This window comes from Cadophora gregata (assembly GCF_030347475.1).
Source record: "Cadophora gregata isolate MNR1 chromosome Unknown scaffold_6, whole genome shotgun sequence".
NCBI lineage: Eukaryota > Fungi > Ascomycota > Leotiomycetes > Helotiales > Ploettnerulaceae > Cadophora > Cadophora gregata.
Window position 1 is genome coordinate 436,867 of NW_026695929.1, and position 15,334 is coordinate 452,200.

Genomic DNA, 15,334 nt, shown 5'->3' on the forward strand with positions numbered 1-15,334 from the left:
CTAGCAAGCACTGTAAGCATGTAATGTAGAATAGGATCTATCGGTTCCTATTTAGCGACTTCATTGGGCCAACTCTGAAGAAGTGAATGCTTGGTGGTATAGAGCTAGTGCAGAAGTAGATAAATAAGTACCTAGACAAACATTGCCTCCTGTACATGGAAAATTGGTATTTCGTCTACAAGGGCTTTTATTTATTCAAAGATGCCTCAGTCATCATCGCTATCATCTCCAAAGATGGCTTTAAAGACGGCCTCGCCAGCCCTTTGACCCTCTAGTGCATCGTTTCTGTCGGCGTCAACCACGACGACCTCTTTTGGTGTTGCGACAGGAGCTGGGACAGTCTCAGCATTTGTATCCCCCGCTCCTTGATGTCTCTGCTGATAACTCTCCCTCATCATCTCATCAATAGAGCTTTGAGAGACCACATCTGGCGCCGACTTCCTCGGTGCTACATTTTCCTCGCCATGATCCGTAGCACCTGGTTGAACATGGGCAGGTGGTTTGACATTAAACCTCTTACAGAGCAGTCTTGATGGATACCATTCCTGTGAGGTCCTCGTCATTGGGCCATACATGCCCAGCTTAGCCGCCTGTTCGGCTGGGTCCTCTACCTTCGGAACGGGCTTACTCAGTAGAGAGGTCGAATCAGGGGCATCGGAAGCAAGCTTAGGTGCGGTAGTGGAAGATGTGAATCGTGTTGCCATCATGCCCGACATCGGTTTGAATATCTGGGCGCAATTGGCGAACTCCCTGAGCTCTTTCAGCCAGTCATCTTTCGACACACTGGGACCCCTTTCTGGGGGAGATGGGTTGTTTCCGGCTTGGTTTTCCAGATATGCTCGATAGCGACTCCTTTTTGCTTCATCTTCACCATACGGCATGAATCCGCTCGCACCACGACTGAGTGCGGCATCGGCGGTGTACTTGTCGACTTTAGGTATCTGCGCGAGAAGATCTCTATGCCACTCTTCTTCTGTGATGCTATACCCTTTGGGAATCTCACCCAAAGCGGCAGGTAAATTGGACTTTCCAGACGCAGAAACAAGTCTATCTCGAGCGGCAGGACTGAGGAAATCAAAAACAGATTTTCCTGGTAAAGCAGCTTCTCCAAGTATTGATGCGCGAGATTTCGGATCGAGCTTCGATGCTTTGGCTGCATCTGCTGTGGAGAGGTATGCTTTATTTTGTGTACCGTCTTTGGGTACTTTCGAAGATGTCCACCCTTTGGGTATTTTGGGTGCTTCATACTCGCCCGTAGACTGAGTAACCAATGAGAACTCATCTTTGCTGCTCAATATGAAGCCATCAAGCGGTAAACGGCCATCGTGGCATTTACGGAAACCAATAGCAGCTTTTGCCATCGCGACCTTTTTCGAAATGAAAACAGGCTTGGAGGAAAGCAGAGGATTGATAGCGGCTTTGGTTGCCTTCTTCTTTTTCTTATCTCCTCCTATGACCCGATTGTATGATATTTTGGGGCCGATTTCGTATGGATCCTCATCATCTGACCCTGTATCATTTAGAATACCGATACCTATACCGCCACGAACAGGTTTCTTCTTTTTCTTCGATATTTTGGGAGCTAATAACCCTCGATCATCATCTTCTTCATCATCAGACTTAGGCGTAATTGATCCTGTCCCGTAATTCGACGATAGCTTTGTTTCCCCATCAAAACCCAGACCCTTATGGTCGTTCTTCCTTATAAAGCTAATCATATGGGTATTCTCTGGAGCAAAGAGGTGTGTAGAATTGTTGTCGTCGCTAGGCTTCTCGACACCATCTAGGCGTGCTTTCCGTCGTATTTTTGGTCCTACGCCCTGTCCTTCCTTCCAGCCCATCTTCTTCAACAACTTCACGCCGATAGTTTCCCCTTCTATCCGAAACAGATCAATTAATCCTCCGCGACGGATGGCATCGTCTTGTGTTGACCCGAGGCCCGCAAAGCCTTCAGCCGTTTGGACTCGTTTTGCATCTTCAGCATCTGCAATATCCTCCTCGTCCATGAAGTCCTCGGGCCGTTGTTGAGCTGGTTTGGGCTCATCTTTCTTTCGATTCGTACGTGAGGAAACGAAGGTCGAGGGTGTCCATCCCTCCTTCGAGCCAACTGTATTGTAGTACCTGTGAATATTGTCAGTCTAGCTGCATGGAACTGTACACACAAAAGACTTCTTACCCTGCGCTGAACCCACCAGTAAAGGCGCCATGAAGACGTTTCAGTCCTCTCTCATCTCTAACCTCCTGCTTCCACACAGGTACGTATGAGCCATCATCTCGAACGTCAGGGTCAAGAGGAGGCAGAGGCGTCCCGAAGACTACGAATGGTGATTGTTGGGCCTGGAGATCCGACTCGAAGTTGGCGCGAGAGCGTTTACCGGACATTGTGAACACATGAGGGCCAGGCAAGGGTTACCGTCACTGCGGAGGTATTCTGTGGTGGCCGAACAGAAGGCTGTGAGCTCTGTTGAACTTCAGCCTCGTGGTAAACAGAAAGTCAGGAGCGTGGCTATTGGCTTGCTGCCGCGAGGGGCTATTTTAGGCCAACGGTCCCGCGTACGCCCTGTCCCGGGTACTCTAGACAGTTACAAACTATCAATGGCTAATAACAAAAGTACGTCAATGTTCTTCAATTGACAGGACTTTCTATTTGATCTACTCATGTTTTCATTGTCCACCTTCTAAAGTGTAGGCATCGGGTGAGGTACTATGGCCCTTGTTGGGCACAAATCTTCATCACCCTCGCAGATATTTCTTCCCCAGGTTCTTGGATTGTTGGAATCCAGGTGGGGCAGCGGAGCTGTTCGTCCAAACATCCATTAATTTTCAGTACGTGTTGTCAATAAAAGTCTTTCCAGAAGAGATATATTTTTCAAAAATACTTACATCTACTGCAGATCTTGTCAAAAGACTTGTTGACCTGTATCGATTCTCTATGTTATTATCTCTCAGCTCCGACAACACACAGCCATTGACTGGTCAAGTCTCAAGTCCTGGCGATACTTGACGCATGTCGACGTCGAAGAGATCGAAACCTTACCAGCAAACACTGACTTTGGAGACTTGCTTGTTCCGTGCATTCGCATGGATAGCTACATAAAATCGGCAATTTGACAAATAGAAAGAGACATTTTATATGGATGTTGCTTCGAGATCTGCAAGCGACCTCAGGGTCCTCTTCGGTTTGGTGGCAGTGCCAATGGATTGATTCCACCTACCTGGACTTCAACCCGGTATACAACCGGCAGCAGTGCATTGCATCAATTTCTTGATATAAGGAAAATTAATAATAAGCGGTAGGACAGGGTCCTGAAGGGGCAACAACAATAGAGGCACTGCACATACAGCCATTGCATTTCAGCAAGCCTTCAAAACGTCCTGGGAGAGACTTCATACTCCAATCCCTTATCCTCGGGCCCGAAAACCCCTAACCAGATAGAGTGTAGTTGCCCCCAAGCAACAGCGTTCTGGCCTCTGTTGTCTTGCCTACCTTATCAGAATGAGATCAGAATCATCGGAAGCAGGATAGCGTACAGTAGAGTAGATACCTAATCAACAGCCTCGCCGAGTCTGACTTACGCATTACAACGATGCATGGTATATGATTGCAACTATTCGTGCTGCAAGTCTTTCGCCGTGATATTGAGACAAAAGTCCTTTGTTGTTGTGTCCTGTCCCACCCATTTTGACTCGTCCCCCGCGCGCTGGGCTGAAGTGAACTCAACTGACTGCCCTGCCTGGGTTGAGCTTGCCACGAACCTCCCTCGCTCGTTAGTTGCAGTGGTTGCGCCAACCCAACCTTCTCGTCATATCAACCAAGGTAGCCAGCCAGCCAGCCACCTTGCACCTGCTCTACACCATTTCTTCTTCTTCTCCTTCTTCCCCTTTCTCAACTCATTTGTACCCCCCAAAAATTATCCTGCTATTGCGCGTTCCATTCCCAGCCTTTTGCGACGCAATCACGGCACTCGAAAGCTTGACGTTTCCACAGTGACGTTGCCACGGTACAAAGGGGACGGTCAGGGGGGTTGAACGGCCCTGTGCCGAAACAAGTTCGGAGGCGGCTGAATCGACCTTTCTGAGCTGCGGGAACGAGAGGAGAACATGGCAACAACTGCATCCTCAGGACCGCCCACAGTAGAACGAAGCAATTCACGACGCCATCAATCATCATCAGGCACCTCAAGATCATATTCCACAAGGACGAAGAGTAACGTCCCACCGCCTAGTCCATCCCGCACCCATTCGACCCACCATCATCGGTCATCTTTGCGCCACGGTGCAGCAGTTGAAGACGTTCTGCCACAAGCCAACTATGAGACATCGAACGTTGCGCATACATCAAGAAGAAGCTCCAGCAAAGATCGCCCTCTTCCACCACGGACGGAGTCGTCCAAGGGCGCAGGCCACCGTCGTTCGAGCCACAGTCGATATTCATCAGACATGACGAGCGCCGCAGCAAATGGTGGGGGACCAGCTCCCGTGGTCACTCCACAGGAGTCTAGGCAATCAGGAAGAACGGGCAAATCGAGGACTACGATACCTGCTGCTACGGGGAATTGGGTCCTGGGAAAGACCATTGGGGCGGGGAGCATGGGCAAAGTAAAGCTAGCTCGGAGAGTTGAAGGTGGGGAACAGGTAAGAATTGAACCAGACGCTCAAATATTCTAGAGACTAATTCTTTGCAAGGTTGCTGTCAAGATCGTACCTCGAGGCTCTACTGATGAAGGGCATAATCAAAGTCGCGCAGATAGAGAACGTGCCGATCACTCGAAGGAGGTTCGAACTGCTCGAGAGGCCGCGATCGTTACCCTGTTGGACCATCCATACATATGCGCAATGCGAGATGTTGTTCGGACTACATATCATTGGTATATGCTTTTTGAATATGTCAACGGGGGACAAATGCTCGATTACATTATCTCACACGGAAGATTGAAGGAGAAGCAGGCTAGGAAGTTCAGCAGACAAATCGCGAGCGCCCTGGACTACTGCCACCGAAACAGTATTGTCCACAGAGACCTGAAGATCGAGAACATTCTGATCAGCAAGACTGGTGATATCAAGATCATTGATTTTGGTCTCAGTAACCTGTTTGCTCCCCGGGGTCACTTGAAGACATTCTGTGGAAGTTTATACTTCGCAGCTCCCGAGTTGCTCCAAGCGAAGGCATATACCGGCCCCGAGGTGGATGTCTGGAGTTTCGGCATTGTCCTATATGTTCTAGTGTGTGGGAAAGTCCCTTTCGATGATCAGAGCATGCCAGCCTTGCACGCAAAAATCAAGAAGGGGATTGTGGACTATCCAAACTGGCTATCTCCAGGTACCTTCACTCCTCTCTATTGAAAATTCAATGCTAACAAGACCAGAATGCAAAAACCTTATCTCCCGAATGTTGGTAACGGATCCAAAGCAACGGGCAAGTCTGCAGGAGATTATGAATCATCCTTGGATGACTAAAGGATTTGGAGCTCCACCGGAGAACTACCTCCCAAATCGCGAACCCCTGCAAATGCCTCTCGATCCTTCGGTTATCCAGGCAATGACTGGATTTGATTTTGGTTCACCAGAAACGATACAGGCCCAGTTGAGTGAGGTAGTGGAGTCCCAGGAATATCAAAGAGCAGTTCGATTGGCTATGCAAGAACGAGAGAACCAAGGGCCTCCCAGAGATCCAGAGAAGAAGAGGGGATTCGGTTTCGACTTTTACAAAAGAAGAAATTCGTCGAACAGCCGAGATACCTTGACGGCTCCAAGCTCAGATGCTCTGGCACTTGGTAGCGACCCTGTCAACGCGTTCCACCCACTGATCTCGGTTTACTACCTGGTCAGGGAAAAGCAAGACCGGGATCGACTTGCGGCCAATCCTGGAGCTACAAGCATGCCTCGATCACCAGGAGAAGCTCCTCTTCAACTACCCGATATTGCACCACCAAAAGCAGCGCATACAAATGCTGCGGCATACGAGATGCCTGGAGAGAAAGCTACCGGAGGGAGATCAAGACCTCGAGCTCGCACACATGGCGAGGATGAGGTAACTGAGAACATGAAGAATCTCAAAATTCCTGGTGCAAGCGGCCCCGTCTCACCAGCCATCCTGGAGCCTCCTCCTGAGCAACCTAGCGTTGCTCGCAAAGAGAGTACTGCAGCTGGCATATTACGACGTTTCAGCACTAGGAGACGCAAGGAGCCGTCAGACAAATCTCACCCTCCTCTTGTGACGGTTCAATCTCCACATGAACACACCAGTCTGAGGAAGAGCTTCAGTGTTCGGAGAACCCGCGAATCAACGGAAGGCGCTTCTTCATCCATGCTTCGATCAGGTAGCAGCCAACCTCAGCATAGCGATCTCCTAAACCCACCTCGGTCCTCAGATAACCCACGAAGTGGTAAAGCCCTAGGGCGATCAACGAGTGTTAATTCGGCAGAGTTTCGACGAAAGGAGAATCGAAGAGGCGCATCTGAGGCAGCACCTCCACGGGTCACCTACAAAGAACCTCCACCTACCTCTGGCTCGGACCATTCTACTGTGAATGAGAAGGAAAAGCCACCTCAAGAAGGAGAGCAACAGAAGTCCCACTTAAATCCCAGAGCGGCTGCTTCCATGAGAGCCAAGTCATTGGGCCATGCCAGAGGAGAGAGCATCCAGGCTCGACGCGCCAGAAGAGCCGAGGCGAGAGAGGCAAATGTTCCAGAGGAAACAGATGCTGAACTTGGCGACGCAAGTGGCTTGTCAAACGAACGCATTGACAATGCAGAAAATGTGAAGCCTGTTTTTCTCAAAGGACTGTTCAGCGTATCTACAACATCGACAAAGCCAGTGCAGGCCATTCGCGCTGATATCATCAGGGTACTTCGTCAATTAGGGGTTGACTACAAAGAAATCAGAGGTGGATTCAGTTGTAGACATACTCCATCGATTGATTTGAAGAAGGTGGTGGATCTGCCCCCGAGTAGCCATGGAAACCATACTCCAGGACACAAGCGGAGAATCAGCTTTGGTGGATTTATGGGCGGTGGAAGCGCGGAGCGAGACCGGGAGGACTTCAGGGAAGCTGAACGATCACCTCAGACCCCTAGAACTCCAGCAAGAGGTCGTGGAGACAACAGCTACACCAATTCCGATGCTTCAGATGAGAGCATTAGCAGAGATCATCGAGGCTCCTCTGCTCGCGCAGTTGGCGAAACGAGCACACACGTGCAAAGCGAGCTTGGCGGTAGCATGATCCTCGAGTTCGAGATCTTCATCGTCAAGGTCCCACTCCTATCCTTGCACGGCATCCAATTCAAGCGTCTGGCGGGAGGCACTTGGCAATACAAGAACATGGCGGATCAGATCCTCAGGGAACTCCGCCTCTAAGTAATGACGGTTTGATGGTGGCAGATGTGACGGGGAACAGGTGCGGGCAATAACTCTGGACGAATCTCCTTTGTTTCTTCGAAAGCAACATTACAGCATTGAACAGCAAGCATCGTATCCAATTTCTTGGGACGGACGGCCGGAAGGACGTACACATAACACTCTGGCACATATCTTAACTTCCCTTGTGTTTTTGAGCGAGCGTTGGAGCAAGGCAGTTGCACTGTAGGATTCAGACTTTTCCTCATTTTCTTCGTCATAATGGCTGGCGTGCGTACCGCAGAGCGAGAGTGAGCATATGCACTGCATGGGTAAGGGATTCGTTAGCAGCGTGCTGGGTTGGATTTGTGGGTTGTAGGTGATAAGATATTAATGAATCGGAGTGCATCGGACGACTTCCTATCTGCATGATGCCTGTGCATGTGAGAAACGGCTTTCATTGGAAGCTTCTCCTTCGCTACGGAGGGTAGAAATGAAGACTTGTAAACATTGTACCGCATCTATCAATGAAACAACAAAGTGCGCTGAGGGAAGAAGCATTTCAAACATTTATCTCATACCGGCTATAATACTGATAGTAGTCTATGCAGCCTTCTCATCCTGCTCTGCCTTTGACATTCAAGCCATGACTTTCACCACAAAGAAATGGAGCAATCATCTGGTCCAATAAACTACGCACGTGATCAGTGCCAAGAGCTTGATCTTAAGCTTAGGTCGAGATCGCGGGGACTGCCACCGCTGTCGACTTCATCCTTGAGATAACTCCTCCACGACCCTCTTCAACGCACTACATTTACCCCATCATCTCCTATCGCCCGTGTCGAGCAACCAACTTGCTCTCACCACGGTCAGATACTCCGTGCGACACCGATCGCACCTTCGAAACCTCCACCTTATCTCCCTAGCCATCGAGTCTACTCGCTGGCTACGTTCAGACAGAACAAGATGCTCCAAGGGGCGCACGTATTCTCTCACCAACAACAATATACACCGCATGGCGAGCCAGGATGGATGCATCACCAGCAACAGCAGAGCCACAATCAGCATGCCCAGCAGCAAGCTGCCGCCGCTGCCGCATCCGCTGCTCAGCAACAGCACTACAATCGAATCGCCGCCAATCATAACGCCGTAGGACCTGCTATTCAGAGCCATGGACAGGATACAAGCATGATGGATAACGTTACTGAGGAGAACAGGAGGACATTGAACTATATTGCGGATCTGTTGAATGAGGATAGTAGGGAGGCGGCTCTGCTCGAGCTTAGCAAGAAGCGCGAACAAGTCCCAGAGCTGGCTTTGATCTTGTGGCACTCGTTCGGTATGTGAATAGAAAGCTAAGAATATGCTCTTGATTCTAATATGTGTTAGGTGTCATGACCTCTCTCCTCCAGGAGATCATCTCGGTCTACACACTTCTCAACCCGTCGCAACTCACTGCAGCGGCCTCCAATCGTGTCTGCAATGCCCTGGCACTTTTGCAGTGTGTTGCTTCGCACAATGAGACTCGTGCGCTTTTCCTCAACGGTGTGTACTGCCTCCCGCGGGATGTACCCATATACTAACGTTTCCAGCTCACATCCCACTTTTCTTGTACCCGTTCCTTAATACCACCTCGAAATCGAGACCCTTCGAGTATCTTCGACTCACGTCCCTCGGCGTCATCGGTGCTCTTGTCAAGAACGATTCTTCGGATGTTATCAACTTCCTTTTGACCACTGAGATCATTCCTTTGTGCCTCAGAATCATGGAAACAGGGTCGGAGCTCAGCAAGACTGTGGCCATCTTCATCGTCCAGAAGATTCTCCTCGATGACCATGGGCTGAACTACATCTGTGCCACGTACGAGCGATTCTATGCTGTGGGGACTGTTTTGAGCAATATGGTGTCGCAGTTGGTGGAGCAGCAGACCGCGAGACTTCTTAAGCATGTCGTTCGCTGCTTTCTTCGGTAAAAAAACAAGTTTGCAGACCAAAGAACAGGTACTGACTACTCTATAGTCTTAGTGACAATGCGCGCGCTCGGGAGGCCCTACGACAATGCCTGCCGGAACCACTTCGCGATGCCACGTTTTCCTCGGTCCTCCGAGATGATGCGGCGACCAAACGCTGCCTCACACAGCTACTGATCAATCTATCCGACAATGTCGTCGAAAACATCTCTGGCAATCACTCCGGAATCTGATCATATACAGCTTTCCACCCTCTGTACCAATACACAACGACAAAAGCTATGGGACTCATGCTTCAGGACGGATGAAAACTGCGAATGGGGTAGGGGATTACTTTTACATCTTTCGGCTTTTGCATAGACGTAACGATACCCGGGGCTTCTTTTCTATTTCGGAACCAACATATCACCTCCCTTGCCTCTGAAGCAAGCAAACAAACCCAACCAGGCTATACAAACGATTAGTTTTTTCCGTCATTGTTGTCTTTTTTCATAAAAGCATTGCGAAACATGGGATTTGGGGGAGTTTACGGAGCAACAACTGTCTATGTGCGTCACTTGATTTTTCCTGAGCTAGCTGGAGTTGAGTGAGATCGTACTTCGATCGAGCATCTCTTCTTCTCCTGCCTTTAGGAATGACTGATGGACGGCTACATACTTCCTTTCTTTGTCCATTTACCTGGTGTCTGTGGGGGCAGCTTTGGTTTCTAGTTCTTCGAGTCTTCTTTGCTTGCATTTCCTAGATGGATGGGATGGATCAATGGGTGGAGTGATTTGATGATTTTTTGGCGTCAAAGAGTGAATGGTTGATTGATTGATTGATTGTGGGTCTGCTTGTTTTGGCTGGCTGGCTTGCTTGCTTCTTTGCTTGCTTGTGTGCTTTGGGCGGGCGGTTACAGGAAGGAGGGAGAGAGAGAGAGAGAGAGAGAGAGAGAGAGAGAGAGAGAGAGAGAGAGAGAGAGAGAGAGAGAGAGAGAGAGAGAGAGGCGGGGAGAAGAGGAGTGGAAATGATGGCCTGCTGGGTTGTTGAAGTTGGCTTTATAAAGTAAGGATGTACGTAGGTTAGGGCTTGGGAATAGATTCTGATCGATCATCATTTTTCGTGCTATGGGTATTTGAGATGAGATCCCGCCGGAAACGTTTCTGACGTGTGCTTTGTGGTTTGTAATGTGGTCAACGCTTCTAAGGCCCCCTTGCAGCTTCTCGGATGTGCAGACCAGTACTGCTTACCTAGCACTTTCCGGTCGACCTCGGTGTCACGCGAGGATACCTTAAGCGCCTGCCTGCCTGCTTGGAAGTGGCGGAGAAGAGGCAAGTGAGCTGGAAAGTCCGGGGAGGAGGTATAGCAGCGTCATGTCCAGGCCTTCAAGTATGCAAAATGGACGTATACTCTAACGTCAAGTCACTGAGATAGAGAGATAGGAAAAAGAGGAGCAGCATACAGTATGTCCTGTACTGGCGGGCTTTGGTCACGAAAGGGATTGGAATGCTCCTCTCTTCTCCCATAGAGCCAGAGCATATATAAAGTAGCTTACGAACCCTCCTCCACAGAGTAAGTAATAAGTCGTAGTAAGGTCCCGAAGCACATGAGTGCGAATTACAGATATGTACTCGTACCTCCCGCGCTGATCTCTGTACCATGACTTACCTGTAGGTGTATGCCATAGATACTAAGTTATGCTGACCTCGACCCTGACTGTTCTTGCTTGCCTAGAAATTGCTTAAAGGGGGTGGTATATATAGCATGGTAGGGTCGGCCTCCTTTTCTATACAAGTTTGATAATCGTATGGGAGGAGTTTTGAGTTTGCTTGGGTGGATGGATGGGCGGTGGGCTTAGGGAGGGTGTAAGGGCTCGGCTGTGATGTGAGATACCTATGTTTATAGACTTGAATATGGAGGGACTTTTATTTGTGTATGGTTTGTTTGGCGGAACCTGATGATCTCGTGGCTGTCAATGGTATGAGAGTTCGTTGATAGGTTGATTGTCCTGTGATGTACCATTACTTCTTTCTCAAGTTGGTATCAAGTGTCCTATATAAGGTACGTTGTTACAAAGCTCGGGTAACTTTGAAGCATCGGCCTCGGCTCGGATACCTAGCGAACCCCTTTCACTGCTTCTCTGTAAGCGAACGACCGCAAATGTCGTTCTGGCGTCAATTTAAAATGTTGTACCCTCCGCATTGCCAAGTGAGTTTAACAATCTACTACATCAGGCCAATGCGATACGTATGTGGCAAGCTCTGTATGCGGTATTGTCTCTTTGATTGGTCGTTTGAGTACCCGATTTTGGCAATGTCATCTTCGGAGTTTACCAGACGGCTGGGGAGGGAACGCAACAGGGCTGATTAAGCAGCAGCTGAACCTTGTTGTGGTGTGATTACTGATCCCGCATTTTAGTGTTGATGTTCATCGCCGCTTTTTGGGACTTTCAAAGCTCGTGATAATAGGACATTTGGTTCTGGGGTTGTATTATACAATTTATTGGAACTGCAGTATGACGAGTAAAAAAGACTGGAACGAATGGCAAGTTACGGATAAGAAAGTTAGATAAATGTCAAGTCTTCAATATTCAGGTACGTTTTTGGCGGTAGTCCTAGCCTACAATCTGGTGCTGCTTTGTCTCGGTGTCACCAAAAGGCTCGACGACATGATCACTAATCGTTTCCTCGTGGGGAGATCAGATTCCCGCGCTTGAGCTTAACCTCGATTCTCGAAGCCCGTTAGTACCAGCCTGCAAGGAGATACTGGCACCTGCATGGCAGGGCTGTACGCACAGTAAGAGCAAGCGCTTACCAATCTCCAACTGCCTTGCGTGCGCAAGAAACCATCACAAGGGCCTAATCCTCAAAAGTATGACGATTCACGCCTTGCGGGATCTCAAAGAATGCGGCTAAGTCCTCACTGAATCTCACCACCTAAGCACCCCAGCACTCCCGGCCGCGGAGAGTTCTTCTGATATAAGGCCAAGAGTCCAAGGACCTGATTTCTAACCTCTGAAAGAAAGTTATGGAGCACTCTTTCAACTTTCCTCAGGATGATTATGCTCTAGCTGTCCTCACACACGCTGCTGCTACCCATACACATGGTTCCGAGGTTACGTCTACTCCAAGCAGCACTAGTATTTTGAGTTCGACAAGTCAAGCCAAGACCCTGAGACCTGACAGGAGAGTGGTGTCTACTACGCCCACACCATTCAATATCCAGTCTAGTCTCTCGACGACCGTGATTACTCAACGAGATATTAATCAACCGAACGCCCACCTGTCGCATTCAAGACCTGTAGATATCTTGAACGGGTACGGGCATCAAGCCCCCGATCATCACACCAATACCGACATGGAGACTCTTACATACAACCCCACGCAGCAATCACATTCCTACATGAATGGGATGTATAGTAACCACGGACGTCTCGGCGGGGGCGTTCCCACATCACAGAGCCACATGTCGTCGTCGTCGTCGAATTTCACCGGGACGATTGGGAATCTGGGGATTCTGAATGCGGAGAGCTATGATGATGGGAGGTTGGCGAGGAGTCTTAGGGAGAGGCCGAAGGAAAGGAGTGATCAGGTGATGCCGTTTGGAGTGACGGAGGCTAGTGGGGAGAGCCAAGAGGAGGAGGGGGAGAAGGTTGGGAGGAGATCGAGTAGGAAGAAGAGGACTGCGACTGGGCAGGCGAGTTCGAAGGAGTTTGATGAAGAGGAGGAGGCGAGGAAAAAAGCTAGGGGAAGGCCTAGGGTTGATACGAAGGATGAGACTGCTGCTGATGTAAGTCGATAATTCCCTTTAGATCTTTTAGTATTATCCTTTGTCAGTGTCTCAAGATCTTGTTTTTCATCTTCGGAGATCTTGATTCCATATATCAAAGACTTTGACTCAAGCGAGTTCGAGATCTCGATTTGTAGATTCTGTTTGCGAGGAAGATTTTATTCTATTCTTTCTACATCATTTTCAGATTTTGACAGTAGTATAGAGGAGAAGGACCCAGATTCGGATGGCCCAAAGGGCGTACCGGCACCGGAAGGAGACAACCATTACCTCTCTAGAGAAACAGGTCCAGGATCTTAGAGGGACGAATGAGGAAATGAGCAATATATTTATTAGTCTATACGACTTCGCAGTCGGCAAGGGTCTCTTACAGCGAGAGCCAGAGTTCGGACAGCAACTTCAGTCAACAACGGAAAGGTTCCTGGCATTGGCAAAAGCTACAGTGCATGAAGACAGCCATGAAGAGATTCACGAGGATGACGTGAAACAAGCTAATGTAGCATCTGAAAGACGGACTAAGGGTTCCAAATCATCACCTAAAAAGCGAAGCGCCGAGGAACCACCTATGGAGGATCCGGTCAATCCATGGGGTGGATATACCATGTATAAAGACGACACGCCGCCGGACGATGATCTTGCCATGACTTTCCCTCAGCATAACTATGAGAACAGAGGTCGCCATGCAGACCTTGAAATTATTACACGGCCGACAGAAGATAATGCATCCTTCCCATTCGACCTCATGGACCTGCAACAATACCGAGTTGAAGTGCCATCAATAGAAGACTTCTCAATGAATTTCATGCCTGAGCTGCAACCTTCACTTCCCAGAACGCACGCCTACAATGAATTCACCTTCGCGCGGCGCATCCAAAGGGGTGCTATCGAAAGAGCATTCAGACTCATAACATCCAAGACCGTCTCTCCAGAAGTCTTTGATCGCGCCTTTGGGCTGACTTTAATGTACGAAACTCGAGAGAATCTGGAAGCACGACTCCGCCGCGCAATAACAAAGACCAACAAAGACGCCTTGAGCCAATGGAAGAATCCTTTCGTACACATCGGCGGCTCAGGGACGTTCTATCCAGACTCCGATCCATCAAACGATGATTTGCGGCCTAAACTCCGCACTGGATTCTCCATTGGTCCATTTTCCCCAGCTGCCACTGACGCCCGGGATCTGTTTCGCGAAGATATGCGTTGCAACCTCCCTGGCTACGAAGGCCAATTCTTCGACTCCAATGATGTGGAAGGGTATTTGAGAGGTCGGGGTCTCGACATCCCTCCTTCCGCAGATTTCATCACAGCCGAAGTTGATATCTCTGTTTTGACAGAAGCAGGTTCTCCAAAGAGCAGCAGTAGCCTCGATACGTCGCCTCCAAAGACTCCAGAAAGTCCGCTGGGACAGAGATCTGCCGATCCTTCCTTTGTTCCATACACGTTTGATTTCACGAATCCGGAGCCGAAAGACTTCCCTTTCCCGCCATTGAAGTTTGGGGAGTGGGAGACTCAGGAGGATGGGGCCGATGCGAACATAGACCCAATTTTCAGCACGCTTCCGAATGCCAATTTTGGTGAGAACCTGAGACGACAGAGTCCTGAATCTGTGGACGGCGAGGTAAGCATTCTCATTTTCTTTTCTATTTCCCCTAAATTATCTTAATGTCTTGCTCGCATCTTGGAATATTCTGTTGCATTGACGCTAATCTATCACATAGGTGCCTTTCACAGAGAAGAGACTTGTCACGGTCAATGTTCAGACGCTGATCAATGGTGAGCAAAGTTCGATCACTGGATAGTCTACCAAGAATGCGGCTGACTGTGTTACAGAAATCTTGGAAAAGGGCGTCTGCCTAGGTCGTGCCCCTGGGTTCAGACCAAGCGACGTAAATGCCGCCATTGTCGCGGCTGTGAAGGCTGGCTTCGATTAAGCGAGTACAGCTCAACAACGTCCTTTATCGTCGCAAGAGGCGCGTGGACATAGGTTTTTCTATTGGTAGAGTTTTTGTAAGGCTAATGAGATGTGCGGTGTTACTTTTTTGATGACGTCGCATTGCCTGGCGCTCTATGAGATTTGGTGGGATTAAGTTTTAGGTGGTGCATTTGATGGAGGTAGTCTGGTCCCCTTAGACTATTTCTCGTAGGTTAACGCACACTCTCAAAAATGATGTCTATTTTTCCTTGACAGTGCGCTTTCTTTCTATTGTTCTACTTCCACCGCTTTTGCCGTTGGAAATAGCTTCCTTCGTCGCTCCTTCCCT

General features: G+C 49.1%; 4 protein-coding genes across 4 annotated transcripts; 3 read left to right on the forward strand and 1 right to left on the reverse strand.

The window, feature by feature from the left end:
* Positions 1-206: 206 nt before the first annotated feature.
* ONS95_011969 (uncharacterized protein) lies at positions 207-2,382 on the reverse strand (the record flags this gene model as incomplete). Its single annotated transcript, XM_058505574.1, has 2 exons — positions 207-2,121; positions 2,177-2,382. The coding sequence occupies 2 exons, from the start codon at positions 2,380-2,382 to the stop codon at positions 207-209; spliced, it is 2,121 nt and encodes a 706-aa protein (XP_058358096.1).
* A 1,719-nt stretch (positions 2,383-4,101) lies between these two features.
* On the forward strand, positions 4,102-7,357 carry KIN1 (serine/threonine-protein kinase KIN2; the record flags this gene model as incomplete). The annotated part of the gene is made up of 3 exons (XM_058505575.1): positions 4,102-4,635; positions 4,687-5,320; positions 5,367-7,357. The coding sequence occupies 3 exons, from the start codon at positions 4,102-4,104 to the stop codon at positions 7,355-7,357; spliced, it is 3,159 nt and encodes a 1,052-aa protein (XP_058358097.1).
* A 945-nt stretch (positions 7,358-8,302) lies between these two features.
* Positions 8,303-9,538, forward strand: RCD1 (Cell differentiation protein rcd1; the record flags this gene model as incomplete). The annotated part of the gene is made up of 4 exons (XM_058505576.1): positions 8,303-8,675; positions 8,726-8,881; positions 8,929-9,304; positions 9,355-9,538. 4 exons carry the CDS (start codon positions 8,303-8,305, stop codon positions 9,536-9,538), a joined length of 1,089 nt encoding a protein of 362 aa, XP_058358098.1.
* Positions 9,539-10,508: 970 nt separating this feature from the next.
* ONS95_011972 (uncharacterized protein) lies at positions 10,509-15,258 on the forward strand. Its single transcript, XM_058505577.1, has 6 exons — positions 10,509-10,673; positions 10,727-11,878; positions 11,987-13,073; positions 13,279-14,691; positions 14,792-14,846; positions 14,904-15,258. Exons 3-6 carry the CDS (start codon positions 12,312-12,314, stop codon positions 15,002-15,004), a joined length of 2,331 nt encoding a protein of 776 aa, XP_058358099.1. The 5' UTR covers positions 10,509-10,673; positions 10,727-11,878; positions 11,987-12,311; the 3' UTR covers positions 15,005-15,258.
* Positions 15,259-15,334: the final 76 nt, after the last annotated feature.